General features: G+C 31.6%; 1 protein-coding gene across 2 annotated transcripts; it reads left to right on the forward strand.

Annotated features, from left to right (window-relative positions):
- Positions 1-9,230: 9,230 nt before the first annotated feature.
- Positions 9,231-16,760, forward strand: LOC107170580 (solute carrier family 12 member 9). Of its 2 annotated transcripts, none has more exons than XM_089226598.1 (15): positions 9,231-9,473; positions 9,538-9,887; positions 9,998-10,132; positions 10,255-10,389; positions 11,090-11,295; positions 11,355-11,568; positions 11,958-12,227; positions 13,676-13,883; positions 14,007-14,205; positions 14,677-14,916; positions 14,989-15,137; positions 15,194-15,391; positions 15,476-15,716; positions 15,776-15,840; positions 15,931-16,760. In XM_089226598.1, the coding sequence occupies exons 2-15, from the start codon at positions 9,614-9,616 to the stop codon at positions 16,121-16,123; spliced, it is 2,727 nt and encodes a 908-aa protein (XP_089082724.1). In that variant the 5' UTR covers positions 9,231-9,473; positions 9,538-9,613; the 3' UTR covers positions 16,124-16,760. The 2 variants fall into 2 exon arrangements, with proteins under 2 accessions (XP_089082724.1, XP_089082725.1); XM_089226599.1 differs by lacking the exon at positions 9,231-9,473 and having other exon boundaries at positions 9,538-9,665; positions 9,739-9,887.
- Positions 16,761-17,010: the final 250 nt, after the last annotated feature.

Below are 17,010 nucleotides of genomic sequence, written 5' to 3' on the forward strand. Positions count from 1 at the left end.
CTGTACGGCGTAGTCCACAGTCAAACAAGCGTCAGCTTTGAGTTCCCATTCGCCATAATTGATTGCGATTGTTATGATGACCGCCAACCCTGTTATTAGTACATCGATCGTCACCAGCTTATCGTCAGGACCGTGTGGTATGCATTGATTTAATTTTGTAAGACGAATTTTTCATTATAATTGTTGTTGTTTTATTAACGGACACCTATCAACAACAAAAATCGACTCTGCCTTTTTTTGGTAATGAATTTAATGACCCTTAAATTAGTGTGGATTGTTATATGTCTTTAAAACAATTACTTATTGACTATTTTATTATAAATTAAATGATGTTACCTCTCTGATCCTTGCCTGTTGAAACCGTAGTCAATATCTGAGGTATTAAATGAGGTGACCAATTTATATTTTATAATAAAAAGATTTTTTTCCTTTGATCTACAATAATACTTATTAATTTATTTAACCTTTTTAACACTCTTTAACGTACATATATTTTAAACATTTACAATTAATATGTCTTATTGTATAAACGATCTGCGTAGTCTTTTAATGCTAGCTTTTGATCGTCTATGCAAATTACAAATAGACAACCAGACAACGATAACGTCTGGTCTATAGACCACAAATCGGGTTCCTTATATAGTAGTATCTAATGTTATGTGTGTGAATGGATTTGATATGACATCTTAATTCTAAGTGTTATTAATTCAAAGTTATTAAAATAATTGATGTAATTTCCAAACCCAAATGTTGTTTGATACATTACATTGTATATTATATACTTAAATATGATATAAATTATATATTATATATCTCATTACATTTTGTAATAATCGTAGTAATAAACAAACAACGGATAAATTAAATAAATGTCACCAATATTTCAATATTCAGCGTAATGACAACAAAAACGTGATCACGGTTACACACATTGCACCAAAAAATGTTTGTGCAAAATTCGTTTTGTTAATTTCGTCAAGACGGTGTTGTTACACGAGGACCGAGACGGTACCTACCACTATATCTGTATCGTTATCCATTGCACTCCCACCAACAACACAAATGCACATAATACCATGGCGACTGTCGATGGGTGACGACGAAATTGGCGACAATGGAAGTCTACTAGTAACTAAATAAAATACTCTTATATTATTTACATTGTTAATTGTTATCAGTAAAACTCGCACGAGAACGACCGCCGTTTTGTCGGATGGCAAAACATTGGTTGGCATACACAACATTTATAAGTGCAATTATATAATTTTTTAAATATGAAATAAAATAATAATGACAAAATTATCTATATAAAATAATTTGTTTTGTTACAAAAAACAAGTCTAGAAATATTAAAATACAAACAAGATCAATTAATATTTACCATAAATACATGTATGATATAGTAATATAGCATACTATTTGCTCACCGAGAAAATGGTGGAACCCGGCTTCAACTAATGCCTGGAGTTATTTATGGCAACGTCAAAGTAAACTTATTGACATTGATAGTATTTTTGCACTAAGGAGTAAGGGGTACTCAATCATGCAGCTACACTTGGTGCTGGCTATTACGAATTAAATTTTTCAAGTTCTTCGATTTTCTGGTAGAATTATTTCTGAACGGACATCACAACTATTCTAGATAGTATAAGTCAATGTTAATAAGCTACATTTTGGCAAAAAAAAATAAACTGCTAAAAGATTGATTTAACTACTTTATTTAAGGGGAATAGTTTTTAAGTTCAAAATATGTTTCTTAAATTATAATATAGAAGGAGCACATTTAGATCGTACAAACAAGACTTTACCTGTAGTCATGTATTCGATGTAGGTACAATGTACTTGTACTGACACAATAATAATTTGACATTCACATTTTTGCAAAAAAAAATTGCTAATATTCCGGCTGATCAGAGTAACGGAAAAAATCACTCGCAGTCTCTTTAATTTTTAATGTTTATTTCAACACGAGGTTTTAACAACGCACGCACGTTGAACGAATGCTATACGCTGCAGCGTTCGATTAACCCTCGGAAATAGCCCAATTGCCCAATACGCCGGATCTTGTCTGATTTGCACGCACGCGTAATAATACAAAGCTTACCTCTTGTATTTTGCTGAATGTGGTCAACGTATACTGTGTTCGGAACAGCATGGTCAGAATACAAATCGCAAGCGCCTGCTAGAACATAACACTGATACAGATTATTTCGTTTTTCTCCGCTTGCGTGCGCAAATCAGCTCTGCAGACATGGCGTTATGTTAGACATCTGATGGGCTGACGGCACGGTCGACGGTAATACCATCGCTGAACTATGCTAGCGTGGTTCGTCAGTGTGAGAACAGGGCTGCTCATTGAAGCTTGTGCGTCTGCCACACTTCGGCGGAGTCGTAGCGCAACGTGTAAGCGCTAAACTGTTCCGTGTTCGAAACGGAGACCCTCGGAGATATATAAAGATGATCCGTTTGCTATCGGTGCGATACGCTACCTCAAAACGTGTCAGTAACCTTTCAAGTTGCACCACGGGTTGGCTGATCATAGCGGAGTGCGTACAAATCCGAGCAAACATTGCGCAGTTATTGCGCCGGCACTTCGGGTGATGAATGAAAGGGACGCTGCGTTCTGCTCAACCGCCAAAACGGAAAACTGCAAAAACTCGATAATTTATTAGTCGTCAATGCCGGCTGATCACATCAACGACAAAAAGAGAACAAATCTTGTGATCGCACTTTTTACGGCGGCACGCACCTGCCGATAATTCGAGGACCTATACATATTATTTCTTTTGCGCAAATAAGCCGCATTTAGTCTTCAGGAATATCTGACGGACGGCGTATTACGACGGTTTTCGTCGCTTTCGTGCACCTGAATTATTATTATGAGACACCGAGACCGTCACAATATATAAGTTTATTAATCACAGAAACGTTTTCAACGTGGTCATTACATAATAGTCCGATAAACTATATAGCATATGTAGCTAAACCGTGCAGCTCAGCGACGTACCTAGTCATTTTAGTATTTATTATTGTATAGTAGTTATTGTAGTCAGCTGGTATTGCCCACTCCCGGAAGATCGTCGCAGGTGTATGATTATTGCCCCGTCGTCGTACGGGTAGTAACCATGCGTGATGGTAGTGGAGACTTGGAGAGTGGACTTTAAAGCAAATAATAACCTTAACAAAAAGTATGGTAAAAATGCGCTAATAATTACACTAGAAAACAAATACTATAGAAAAAATGCTTATATCATACGGTTGTTAATGGTGATAATGATATTGCTTATCATGCGAATATACAATTAATAATACTATAGAAAAACACGGTAAATAATAATAATTTGGTAGCATATAAATATAATATGACAGTACCCTAACCTTTATGCTTGGGCTGGTATGACATCGGCGAGAACGATGGCGAACGGGTGATGGGGACTGCCGGCAGCTGGTGGACGCTGACCTTAAGGTGGTGCAAAGCGTTCAAATATACACGCATCCGGTATCTTCGATTGACGCACTATAGGCACTATCGGACGTAAACACACAGTATAAAACAATTTTCGAAACGAGTCTTATCTTTACATGCAAGTATGCAACACGCACTATAATGGCGAGCCCCGGCGTCCGCGGCGGAGCACTTTTCAACCGTAGTAAAATATCGTCGTCACTAAAACAGATACGACGGTGCGAAAAGCTCGCAACACTAGATCGGACTTAATAGCCGAGGGTAACAACAAAGGCCGTACGACAACCGGCGGCGCGGCGTAAGGCAAGGTGCGCAGGACAGCGAATAGCGATAGTCACTAGTTGCGGAACGTGACCTTCACCAATATCTCAGAGAAAATAGATGTCGGCACAGAATAGATATCGATATTGTCCAGCCACGATAGCTTATCAGACAGGCACCAAAAATTACAAATGCAAAAATACAATAATTATATAAAAAGCATTAACAATATTTTTAACTTACTTATATAGTAGTAATTATTAATACAGGCAAGCATTAAGTCTACCTATATAAAAACGGGAAGAGAAATATTGTTTAGTTTTTATAATATCCAAGACCCAATAAATTGGTATGAACTCAAAAAAATTTGGGACACAATTCGGAAGGAATTGATACCGCGAAACGTAATTTGTAGACGCAATTCGTAGAATCAAAATGAGATTGTCGTCCCGGCGTTGCCCATAATAGCCAATAGGTATTTAAGTATCTTCAAGTCCCATACGAAACAAACATACCTATATAGTTTATAAATTATGTGTTTCAAAATAATAAACGACTTATAAAGTCGTTAATATATATAATTTCAACAGAATAATCGTTTATTTAGATTTAGAGTATAATAAGAATAGATCTACATCTGATAACAATATAATAATATGTACCTACTGTAATATCTTGTAATAATAAATTGCAACGGCAGTAAGTCTATCTGTCACCACGTGACCCGCCTAGTTCGGCGCGTGCAGTATGTTATACTTATAAAATATAGACAATAATATGTCAAAATGCTGTCATTGTTTCCTTTTCTAAATTAACATCCTGACGTTCGAACGATGAACATATAACCACTATATTATCACCAAGTAAATGATTTTTTGATCGAATATCTCAATGTCTTTCTTGCGTACCAAAAATATTACATATGCCACGGAGCGAAATAAACAATTTCCATCACCTACTATGGGAATTAATTGATACTCCATTTAAAATATGAGTAAAATACAATTTAATAATAACATTAATACACTACATAACAATTTCACTGTAAGAGTCATTGTTAAAAACACTGTTAAGCGTTCTCTGTTGTCAGTGATGTAGTGATGATGTACGGTGTGCTTCTGTACGAAATCGGAAATAGTATTTTTATTAGAAAATTCCGACGACGGCGACGATATCACGCAAAATACGTGAGAAGACAGTGCCACAATCAGTGACGTACCCAGGATTTTCGAATGGGGGGGGGGGGGGCTAAATCTATATCGGTATTCGATACCATAATAAACGTAACGTTTATGCTTTGCTTATACTAAGTCATTACTCATTGTTACTAAAGATAATACGTTGTATTATATATCGTTTTTTAGAAATATCATGGTTTGTACTTTGTCTTTTATAATTTTATAATATAAAATGTATTCCAAAACACGGCCAATGGGGGGGGGCTGAATCCCCCTAAGCCCCCCCCCCCCTGGGTACGCCACTGGCCACAACACACAGTGATATTGCAGCAGACGCATCAGTGTAGTAGGGTTTGTAATGATGTGTGTGTGCGCACGGCTAGCAACTCGTCGCTATGTAATAAAACGGCAAACTTTATACTTCTAATAACTGTTTAAATAATTAAGTTGTTGGACTTTTCTCTTTTGAAAACTCATCTGCACACCGAGTAACTTGCGTTTGAAAGAGAAATCATAAAAATCGGTCCAGTAGAACTTCAGATATAACTGTCATAAGAAATCGCCTCACATTTCAATAATAATAATATATATATTAAGATAAAGATAAAGATTGCAACTGCTGGCCATCATCGTCGCTACCAAAAATAAAAAAATAAAAGCTATGCGATAGAAGAAAAAGAACAATGTACCGCCCTAGAATAAATCGACTGCTATCACGATTGTGTACTAGCCGATGCGCCGATGTTGTTATAGTATGATGGTATACGATTAATGATTATAAAACGAATAAAATAAAATAATGCTTTTTCTGTTGTTGCCGAATTTATAGAGATGCCACGTCTAGCATTGAGATACGTGTAGGTTAAGTCCAGTCTTGTAGGATTAGATTAAGAATTCAGTTAAATTTTAGATCGAAGTACAGCAGAAATTATGGTGGTATACTTCAGCTGCAGGCACTAGAACGCTTACACCAAATGAAGATTTGGTGCCTTGTTGGGATCTCATGGGATAAGAACTTACTGGACTTATAGGTTTGTAATCGTACGATAACATAATTTCGGTAACATATTTATTTTTAAATTCAAAATTTTATATTCACCTACTTTGAATATCATGGGAGATACAGGAAAAGCGTTTATTATTATTTATAGAATTTAAATAAAAACCAAGAACGTTATAACGTTATAAGCAGAAACTATCGATTTAGTGTGTGGTATTTAAAATAGTAAAAAACGGCCTCCGTTGGTCGGCACGGATCGTCGGTCGACGTACGCCGATAACGTAAACATAATATAATAATAATATAGTTAATAGGTTGTTGTAGTCGTGGTCTGCACGATGACCGACGATAAAACAAATATAAAAAACATGCATACATATTAATAATAGTACCTATGCCACTATTAAATGTTTATAATTATTTTATTGCTCACCAAAGGATTCTTAATCGTATAACATTTTATTTAACAACTGGCGCCACATGAACTAATATTATCAAAGGAATAAAATAATATCCAAGTAAAAGTACGACCAAATTTTTTATAAAATCGGCGAAAGTCATCATTTTTTTGCTAAACGACGAATACGTACTGGAATTTTATTATGATTTAGGGGCATATCATTATTGTGTGTACCTATCAAAAATGTCGATCACAATATAGAAATCGCTATCGCAGCACGCACTCGTCACACTCACCACATTCCCGAAGGACACAAATATCAAATTCACAACACAAATTAGCCAATAATTATTATCGTTGTACTTAACTACTAACTAGCCGGCGATCAACAGCAAACTCAATCAAACATGATGGTTAGGGGTTAATCAGTGTCTTTTTTACTACCTACGTGAGCGCACGACAATAAATCGTTACTTAACAATACAACCAATGACGGAGTGATTGCGCTAATAACGACGTAACGTCACGACAGCACACAACGCTGGATTAGGGATATTCTAATGAGTATGTAACCGTAGACGAACTATAATATAGATATAATATAGCAGTGCACGAATTAAGGTAACGGCAGACCAGCCGATTACCGGTATGCGGTCCGAAACGGAACGATAAGTCGGTAACGCATCACGACGAACAACCAGCGAAGATAAGCGGAAAACAATGAACGTACTGGCTCGCGTTGAATTTCCGGAATGGTGAGTAAGCCGTGAGATCCGGTGGCACACGCAACACACAAACGCATAGCAAAAAAACGTCAAAATCAAAATGTTTCATAGTCTGGCGCACGTGACAGGTATTTTCAAGTCTCACACAAAATAATCAACGATATACGACGTACGATATAGCACCCGATCCGACTTTCAAATGGTATTTAGCAATTGGACAAACAATGCATTAAAAAGTATCATGTCACTTTCGAAGGCGGACGCCGGACAGCTTCCGGACAGTGGAACAGTAATGGTAATGAACATTAATCAATAATCAAAAACAACAAATAATGTCATACGGCATACGGTGGGTAAACACAAACAATGGCCAATGCTTCAAGATGCTTAAATTATATTTGACTACGGCTGAAACTGAATTATGATAGTATGTTGATGAGGTATCTCAGTGGTAGGTAGCAGCGTAATGGAAGTGGAACAATTAATACTATAACGACTGTGCGGTGACACGACACACTGTTCATATTATATTATTATATATTATATTTATAATTTATATACTTGCTACTAAAGAATTTAGTGCAAACATTCGAGAATGCTAAAATGCTTTTATGTTTACAATTTTTAATTAATTTTATATTATTCCGGTGGATATTCTAAAAATATTCTTTCAACTTATCCAAGTTCTCACACTTACGGACTCAACAAAAATCAGCCAAACTGTTAACCGATAATACAAATCGTTTTTAAGTGATGATCTGTCATTCATGCTGCGATTGAGATTTATTTATATATTTAAATAATCTAAAGTTGGTTTTAGATATTCTATTATTCTCGTGTTTGACTGTGTGACAATTTTTTTTTTTGGTAAACGACGTACGTACCACGGATATTATTATTATTTATGAGTTTATGACCATATTATTATTATTATTATTATTATTATTATTATTACCATATTATTCGTTACAATTCAAACACAAACTACACGAGCTACAACTAATTGTAGCTCATTTATATACTATACAGCGTATTTTATTATTTATTATAATTTATAGGTCCTACTGTAGTGTGTAGGTATATAATATTATGTAATAAACATTATACACAACATAGGCGTGCGCAGGACATTTTTGCTGAGTGTGCATAGTACTAACAGATTGAACATTTTAGTATGTTACCTAGCCACATAACAAGTCAGGCCAGGATTAATTTAAAAAAAAATTAATAATAATTTTAATAATTGTATTTCTTTTAAAAGTCAATGGTAATGTTAATGTTAGTTACCCATGTTAATAATAATTTTAAAATATAATTCAAGATGACGTGTCTATATAGCTACTATATCTATCGACTATCACACTTCGATAACAGAAAACGATTGTCGATTTTAATCGAGTTTCGTATAATGTAGATTCGTACATATAAGCACTAGTAGCACTCATCGTGTGACCGCGGGTTTAAAAAAAAATTATAACTTAAAAAGTATTATTTATCTATCTATCTATGTCTAAGCTGAACTCGCTGGGGGTGCAGTCGCATACCCTGCACCCCCTGTGTGCACGCCTATGATACACAATACTTAATAGTAGTGTAATTGTTAAATACGTATATAATATAAATGTATATACACCTCCAGGGATAGGTACCAGAGACGCATATATATATGCGTGTGTGTGTGTGTGTGTAAAACAATATTATAATATCCTCTTTCGGAGAACTTCCGCACCCCGGATTCGCGTCTTAATTATATTATTATATTATCTTTTTGCTACCGAACAATTTTTGACTTTGCCCACGCATTTCATTACCGCTCAGATGCAAATAACATAAAAAAATCGGGCATATATAATGCAGCACATACATATAGGTACTTATATATACCATATTAATAATATGATATTATATTATGAACGCACGTGTGTATTAGGTAGCGAATTATAAAATATACACATTAGTACATTACACGTACGCATTACGTATTGAAATGAAACAAACCACAAAAGTATAATTTGGAAATTAAAACCATTGAAATTAGTTGATTTGAAATTGAAAAAAAAATTGTTGGTAGAAAAGAAGGATTTATAGGATACCTATATAATTATATCTTAAATCGTGATTTGTAAATTGTGATTCTCGTTATCTTCAATCCTTATCACGGTCATTGTTAACGTCTTATCACAAAACAGTCTTATCAGCAGTAGTTGTAGTCGTTGATCATAAATCGAAGTTCAGTAAGTTCACTCTTCACTCTTCGTTTTTCTAAGAGGTAAATTTTGAATAAGAAATAAGGTGCAAATATTTTAACATTTATTTAACCATAAGTTGTAAGTTAAAACCGAATTCAGAGTTTAGTACAGCCGTCACAAACGCCTACTGCACTTGTTACTGCAAATCGTTAGACCGACGTACTTCCACGTTTACATAATCATCATTTGTCGTGGTAGTTATTAATTATACGTAATTTTTATAATCTACTATTAATTGTTCTTTCCTTGATTCTATAGAAACTAAACGCCGTTCAAATAGCTATGATTTGGTAGGTTGATTGAGAGACAAAGAGAAAACCAAGATTTTTGTCCAATGAATTCTGAAAGTCCTGCATCGATTGGCGTTTCATTTGCTGGTAATATCGGTGAGAAAATACCGTTAATGAATCGCCGCCGACAAATGTTTGACTATTTCACGCGCATGTTTGGAAACTCTAGTACTGGCTCTGAGGAAACATCCAAGGATGGCTACGTTGAATTTGGCAATATTGGAGAGGCGACCAGTGGCCGTACATTGGGCCCGTTTGCTGGTGTGTTTGCGCCTGTTTGTCTGTCCATGTTTAGTGCCATGTTGTTCCTGAGAGTGGGTATGATATTAAAGATTTGCCTATGAATTAATTTATACATTTTTTAATAAAAACATTTGAATAGGTATTATCAGCTGTCGTAATTTGTTTGCTTGTTTGTTTTTGTTTAGGGTTTGTGGTTGGAAATGCTGGCCTTATTGAGACATTATTCCAATTTGCTATTGCTTACACTATTATTGTTTTTACTGTAATGTCTGTTTGTGCTATATCAACCAATGGTGCTGTTGAAGGAGGTGGTGCTTATTGTATCCTTTGTTTTTAAGTTTTATGGTTTAATCATTATTTATTTTACATTTTAAAATTGTTTTATTTGACAATTTATTTCCTCATAATTATGAATATTATTTCCTTATAACAGCATAAACAGTTATGATAAGTAGAACATTAGGACCAGAACTTGGAGGATCTATAGGAACATTGTTTTTTTTGGCAAATATTGTAAGCAGTGCTCTCTGCCTTACAGGATGTGTAGAAGGACTAATAGATAATTTTGGAGAATCTGGTATGTTAAATTTTCAACTAATTGTGTAAACTTTGTAATTTTGCATATTGGTACTTGTGCGTTATCGCGACTACCGCCGACTCGTTGCGACTACCTTATTTTCACTTGTGCATTATCGCGACTACCTTGATTTCGAACGCAACATATTTTTAATGTGTTTATAATAATACAAAACTACCCAAAGCTATAATGTCAATGTCTTTATTGATAATACGAAAACAATTATAAAATATAATAATAAAGTCAAATTTATACGTCAACAATTACGAGTAAAATTTATAAAATAAATAAAATAAAATAAAATTTAGTAATACATTTAAAATTTTAAAAATCAATTTGTGGTGGCCAATGATTTGCAATATTATTAAGTAAAACGTTGAACTTTTCTTCATTATGATAAGTATTCCTCCACATAAATTCCGCCAAGTAAGATTCTAAATGGTGTCGCGCTGTACCTCTATGACGTTTGTTTCTCCATTTCGCCATAATATGAGGTAGTCGCGATAACGCATATGTGGCGCGCGGTAGGCGCGATAACGCACAAGTACCTGCATATTTTATAAATCGGATAACAAATACACACGTCATTTGTTTAGCTTATATGATTTTTATATATTTTGTGTATGTTGTATAATAATATAATTTATATACCAAACTCTGTAAAATGTATTACTTTGTTTATATATGTATTTATTTTTAGGTTATTTAATGCCAAAAGATAGTTATATATTAAATGATGGCCATTGGTGGAGGTTTACTTATACATCATCATTAAATTTCCTGAATTTACTTATCTGTTTAATTGGTGCAACATTATTTGCAAAAACTACTGTGATTATATTTGCAATTGTTGTGATATGCTTACTCTCATCAATCATAAGTTTTTTTTTGAAATCTCCACTACAAGTAAGCAAAACAGCTATGAAATACATACAAAATAAAATAAAAATGAATGTTGTTTTCAGATTGAGGTGCCTGCAGCAAATACTTTTGTAAATCAAACTAATGCTACAGTCTTATTAAACTATACTGGTTTTAGTTTAACTACTTTTTCTGAAAATTTAGGCCCTAAGTTCGGTAATGATTACACATCAAACAATATTGCTGTAACCTTTTCAACTGTGTTTGGTGTACTTTTCTGTGGTGTGACTGGAATTTTGGCTGGAGCCAATATGTCTGGTAAAAAAAATAAAAATATTGTTGTTTGCTAACCTTCTTTCCCTTTTGTGAGCTAGTTAACGTTATTATAAACATTCTCAAGATAATGTACTTATATGTCATATACCTCTTGATAATATATGTATCTAACTTAATGAGTCAACTGCTTTTTATTACTTTTAAACTTTTTTTTTGTTTATTAAATTAAAAATAAAAACAATTTTGTATTTAAAAAAAGTATTTTGCCTTTAAATAATACATGCATAATTATTAAATTAGTTAAAACTGTTGTATAAAATAAAAATATACTGCAAAATTATTTTACCCCTTGCTATCAAATGTGAAAAATAAATCACGTGACTAATAGAAGGTTAAATAAAAGTATGTACAAAGTTTCTATTATTTTTTAGGAAATTTGAAAAACCCATCTTATAGCATACCTCGAGGAACATTAGGTGGTGTGCTGTTTACATTTATATCATACATTGGTTTGTCCATTCTTGTTGCTGCTACATGTTCAAGAGATTTACTTCAAGAAAACTATGTATTCCTAATGCCCATTAATATTTGGCCTCCATTTACTTCTATTGGTATATTGACTGCCACATTTTCAGCGAGTCTAAGTTGTTTGATTGGTTCTAGCCGAGTGCTTGAAGCATTAGCAAAAGATCATATTTATGGTAAGAGTTAATATATATATATCCAAGTTACAAGCTTATGCAGATACCTTATAAATATGTTTATTTAGTCATTTTAATGAGCACTTAGTGAATAGATATTTTTCATCATGTTTTTTCTAGGCCTGGAAAATGTAGCTATAAAAACTCAAAACTTAACCATTATAACAAAAGTATTAATTTAGGAAGTTTAAAGTGTAGAAGTAAATTAAGAAATATCACTATAGATAGAAATACACAAAGAATAATTTTTTTCTAGTAGCAAAACTAAACTTTTTAAAATATCATCTAACATAATATTATCACATAATTTAAATACTTAACAAAAATAATGAAAAAGTAAAGAAAAAATATAATTATTAATTAAGTTTTTAACATAAAATCGCAAAAATTAAATATCATTACTAGGGTTTGGATTTGAAGGCAATATAATCAATAAAAAAGGCAATTCATAAATATACTACAAAATAAAATAGTGAACATTTTTTAAACACTTTCAAATGCACACATTTTGAGAAAAAACAAATTAAAAACGAGCATGAATGCTAAACTACATTAAGTTTATGCTATTTTGTATAAATAGATTTGGTACCTTTTTCTTTAACCAGGTTTGTCCTAAAAATTAGTTAAAAACAATTTTAAATATTAACTTACTTGAGTTATACCAGTTAATTTATTGAATGACAATTATTGCAATCGACAAATGCAGGCGGACTGACGAACAATCTTGAATCTACGCATTACGAACATATCTTAATCTTTAAATAGGTGTACGGGTAATTTTATGGCCATACCAAATACTCAATAAGACGATATTGATAAATATTGCGAATAATAAAACCCATTTAAAGTGATAATACTCTAGCTGGGTATAAAATTATAAAATCAACTGAAAATTAAATAGGCATTTATAAGTACAAAAGGTAATAAAAAGGCAAAAAGGCATTTATAAGTAAAAAGGCAAAAAAAAAAAGATCTATCGTCTAAGAAATTAAATGAAACACATTTTTGTATAAAAATTATTTTTCTATTATGATTAATAAAAGAAAGGCATTTGCCTTCAAATCCGAACCCTAATCATTACTATATTGTAATTAGAGTTTACAACTTTTCATTTTAAAATATTAAATAAGTGTTTGTATGGTTTTTCTAATAGCATTACTCTCACATTTAAATTTAAAAATTCATTTTATATTTTATAGGCCTGTAACTTATATTTAATTTCATATTGATATTTTTATTAGCCTGATTCAATGATATCATATCAGTTTTTACGCAATACACCTTGACAATTAAATATTATTATGACATTGTTATGATAGAACAAAAGCAAATAAATAAAAATTAAATTAACTAAAAAATATATTTGTCAGTGCCATTTGGTATTTTTATAAGATTTGAATTGGAGTATTAAATTTTGTACATAAGTTTTCCAAAAAAACCATTTTCAGGTCGATTATTGCAATTTGTTAATTATGGAGTTTGGCGTTCAAATCCTATAGCAGCAGTTTTATTTTCATGGTTATTAGTTCAGTTGATTTTATTTATTGGATCACTTAACTTAATTGCTCAGCTAAATTCCATTCTATTCTTATTGGCCTATGTAGCGCTAAATTTGACTTGCCTTGGATTGGATCTCACATCAGCACCTAATTTTAGGTATTTATTAATATTTTTTTTTTTTATTATTCTTTATCCATTACAAAGTTAAATAAATATGCATTATGTATTAATTGATGTACAAATTCTACATTTACCAATTAATTTCTATTTGATATATAGGCCATCTTTCAAGTATTTTTCTGCATGGACCTGTTCTTTTGGGCTAATGGGTAGTGTAATAATGATGTTTGTAATAAATCCATTTTATGCCTCAACAAGTTTTGGATTGTGTTTGTTACTTATACTCTTATTGCACTTCTTCTCTCCATGTGAAGCTTCTGAATGGGGATCAATATCTCAAGCTCTAATATTTCACCAGGTATGATTTTTTCCTTTGCTTACCTGTTAAAAAGATGCCTCACCCACATGTGTTGTCACTGTCTTACAAATGTACAATATGACAAACTTAATATTCACAATAATACATTTTATTCTGTAAATTATTAAATTAGAGTGAATTAACTTGTTATGCAATTAAAAAGTAAGATTATTATCTAGATAGTAAGCATCTTGAAAGGTTTTATTGATATTTGTATTCAGAAGCAAGTTATGACCTTTTTGAAATTATACATTTTAAAATTATCACAACTTAGATAACTCTAAGATGCTCTGGACGATAATTTTACCATGAATAAATTCGCTCTTATTTAAAAATTAACGGAGTAAAATGGATTATCGTCAATTATGTAAAATTTGTTATGTTATACGTTAGTAAGACATAAAAAAACTCATGCGGGTGTAGCATCTTTTTAAGAACAAAAATTTATTGAATCATATTATGTCATCATAGGTTCGCAAGTATCTGCTTTTGTTAGATCCGAGAAAAAATCATATCAAATTCTGGAGACCTCAAATGCTGCTAATGGTTGCTAATCCTCGGTCATCTTGCCCAACTATAACATTTATTAATGATCTGAAAAAAAGTGGTTTATTTGTATTAGGACACGTCAAAGTCGATAAAGCAGAAACAAATTTAGATTATACAGATAAGACCATCTCTTCCTGGTTGACTTTAGTTGATCATGTAAAAGTAAAGTACACTAAAAATATCTATATTTTGTTTTTGACTCATTCATTTTATGGCTTAATAAAACTAATTTAGGTAAAAGCATTTGTTGAACTGACTGTAGCCAATAGTGTAAGAGAAGGATTACACCATCTAGTAAGGTTATCCGGTATGGGAGCAATGAAGCCAAATACTGTTGTATTGGGTTTCTACGACAATAAAGTTCCACTTGACTATTTTACAAGGTTAGTTAATTTCAAATTTTAAAACTGTACAAGGTGTAACTGTATGTATGTTATAGATTAGATTCCGTTTATAAAACATCCTTATTTCAAGGATTAACCACTAATGAAGAAAAATTCCCTTTGAGATTACCCAACGAAGAAAAACATTTATCTACATCAGAATTTGTATCAATGATCTGTGATATATTTCAAATGCATAAAAATATATGTATTTGTCGACATTTTGATTTATATAACAAGACTGATATTGTTAAGTATGATTATTATTAAAAAAATAATAGTTATATGATAAATTTTATAATTTTATTTTAATATATACAATAATTTTCTTTATTCAGAAACATTAAGTATAAGTATATTGATGTTTGGCCTGTTAACTTCTTTGGCCCATCAATGAATGATGCGTATGATACTAGCAGCTTGTTTATGTTACAATTATCATGCATTATCAAAATGATTGCTGTGTATAAAAAACACATATTGAGAGTTCACTTGCTCAATACTATCGATATTCAAAGCCAAAGAGTACAGCTAAAACAGCTGTTGTCTACGCTACGTATTAAAGCTTCAATTCATGAAGTAAGTGCATGTTAAAAACAAGATATTACAGTATAAACTATAAATGCATGATTTTTCAGGTAACAGAATGGTCTCAAATTGATTTGACAACATTAGACAGTGATGTAAATACGTATATTTCTAGGTAATAACTTCTTTCATTTTTTTTTTTTTTTTTATTTATAACATTATGATTGGCATATATTAATATTATAATGCTTTTTATTTATTGCAGGGTGAATAAACTAATTAGAAATCAGTGTGCTGAAACTGCCATATGTTTTGTTTATTTGCCAATGCCCAAAGAGTTACGTGGATCAGATTTACAAAATGTAAGTTACTTGAACTCACTCACTGATTTGACCAATAACCTACCACCTACAGTGCTTGTCCATGGAGTGAGTTCTGTTACATCCACAACCTTATAAAAAATGATAAGTGAATATTGCTAAAATGTTATCTTCTTTATTTATCATATTATTATTTTTATGTTTTGATTTTTAATATATCGAAAATATGAATTAAAATTGAGAAAAATATTATATTAAACTTATATTTAAAGCATTTTTTAATTTTATGTACTTCATTTATTATATTTTTATAAATGTAATGCCGGATTGCATTAGAAATATTTAATTTGGTTTGCCAAAACATAATAAACTAATCATGACAATCACTTGAAATGTATTTTTTTAATTTTAATTTAAGTGATCATTAGCTCAGTCATAATTAATTCATTAAATACTTAGTAATTTCTTATGCAACCTGGCATAATTATTGTGATACTATTAAATGTTTTCTAATATTAATATTCTATATTATATTTTTCTATTATTAAATGATTTAATGATGAATACTGAATAGCTTTATGATAAGCTTATTCTAGTAAAATAGGTTATTCTTATAAAATATTTGCAGTACTTGTGTTTTATTACTATGTTAAAAAATAAAGAATGGCAGTGTGATGGTACTGTCAATCTCTAGTTTTTAAGGTATAACTAACGCTGTAAACTATTTATGATAATTAATTGGTGCAGACAACATTATAAACCATTGTAATAAAAATTAATGCGTAATTTTTTAATAAATTAAATACAAAAAAGTTTTGTAAAACTTATTTTACTGTAAAAAAAAAGAAAAAAATTAACAATAAAAATTTTTTCATGGCTAACTTATATAATTTTTACATGCATGATAAAGATTTATGTTATAAAATAATAACTATTTAATATCAACATGGTTCATCTGGATGATTTTACTACAAGGTATTTATTTTTTTAGTTTATTTAATACTATATAAGATTTAACATAAAAT

This window comes from Diuraphis noxia, unplaced genomic scaffold (assembly GCF_037042655.1).
Source record: "Diuraphis noxia isolate RWA-SAM2 unplaced genomic scaffold, SU_Dnox_SAM2 contig0004, whole genome shotgun sequence".
Taxonomy (NCBI): domain Eukaryota; kingdom Metazoa; phylum Arthropoda; class Insecta; order Hemiptera; family Aphididae; genus Diuraphis; species Diuraphis noxia.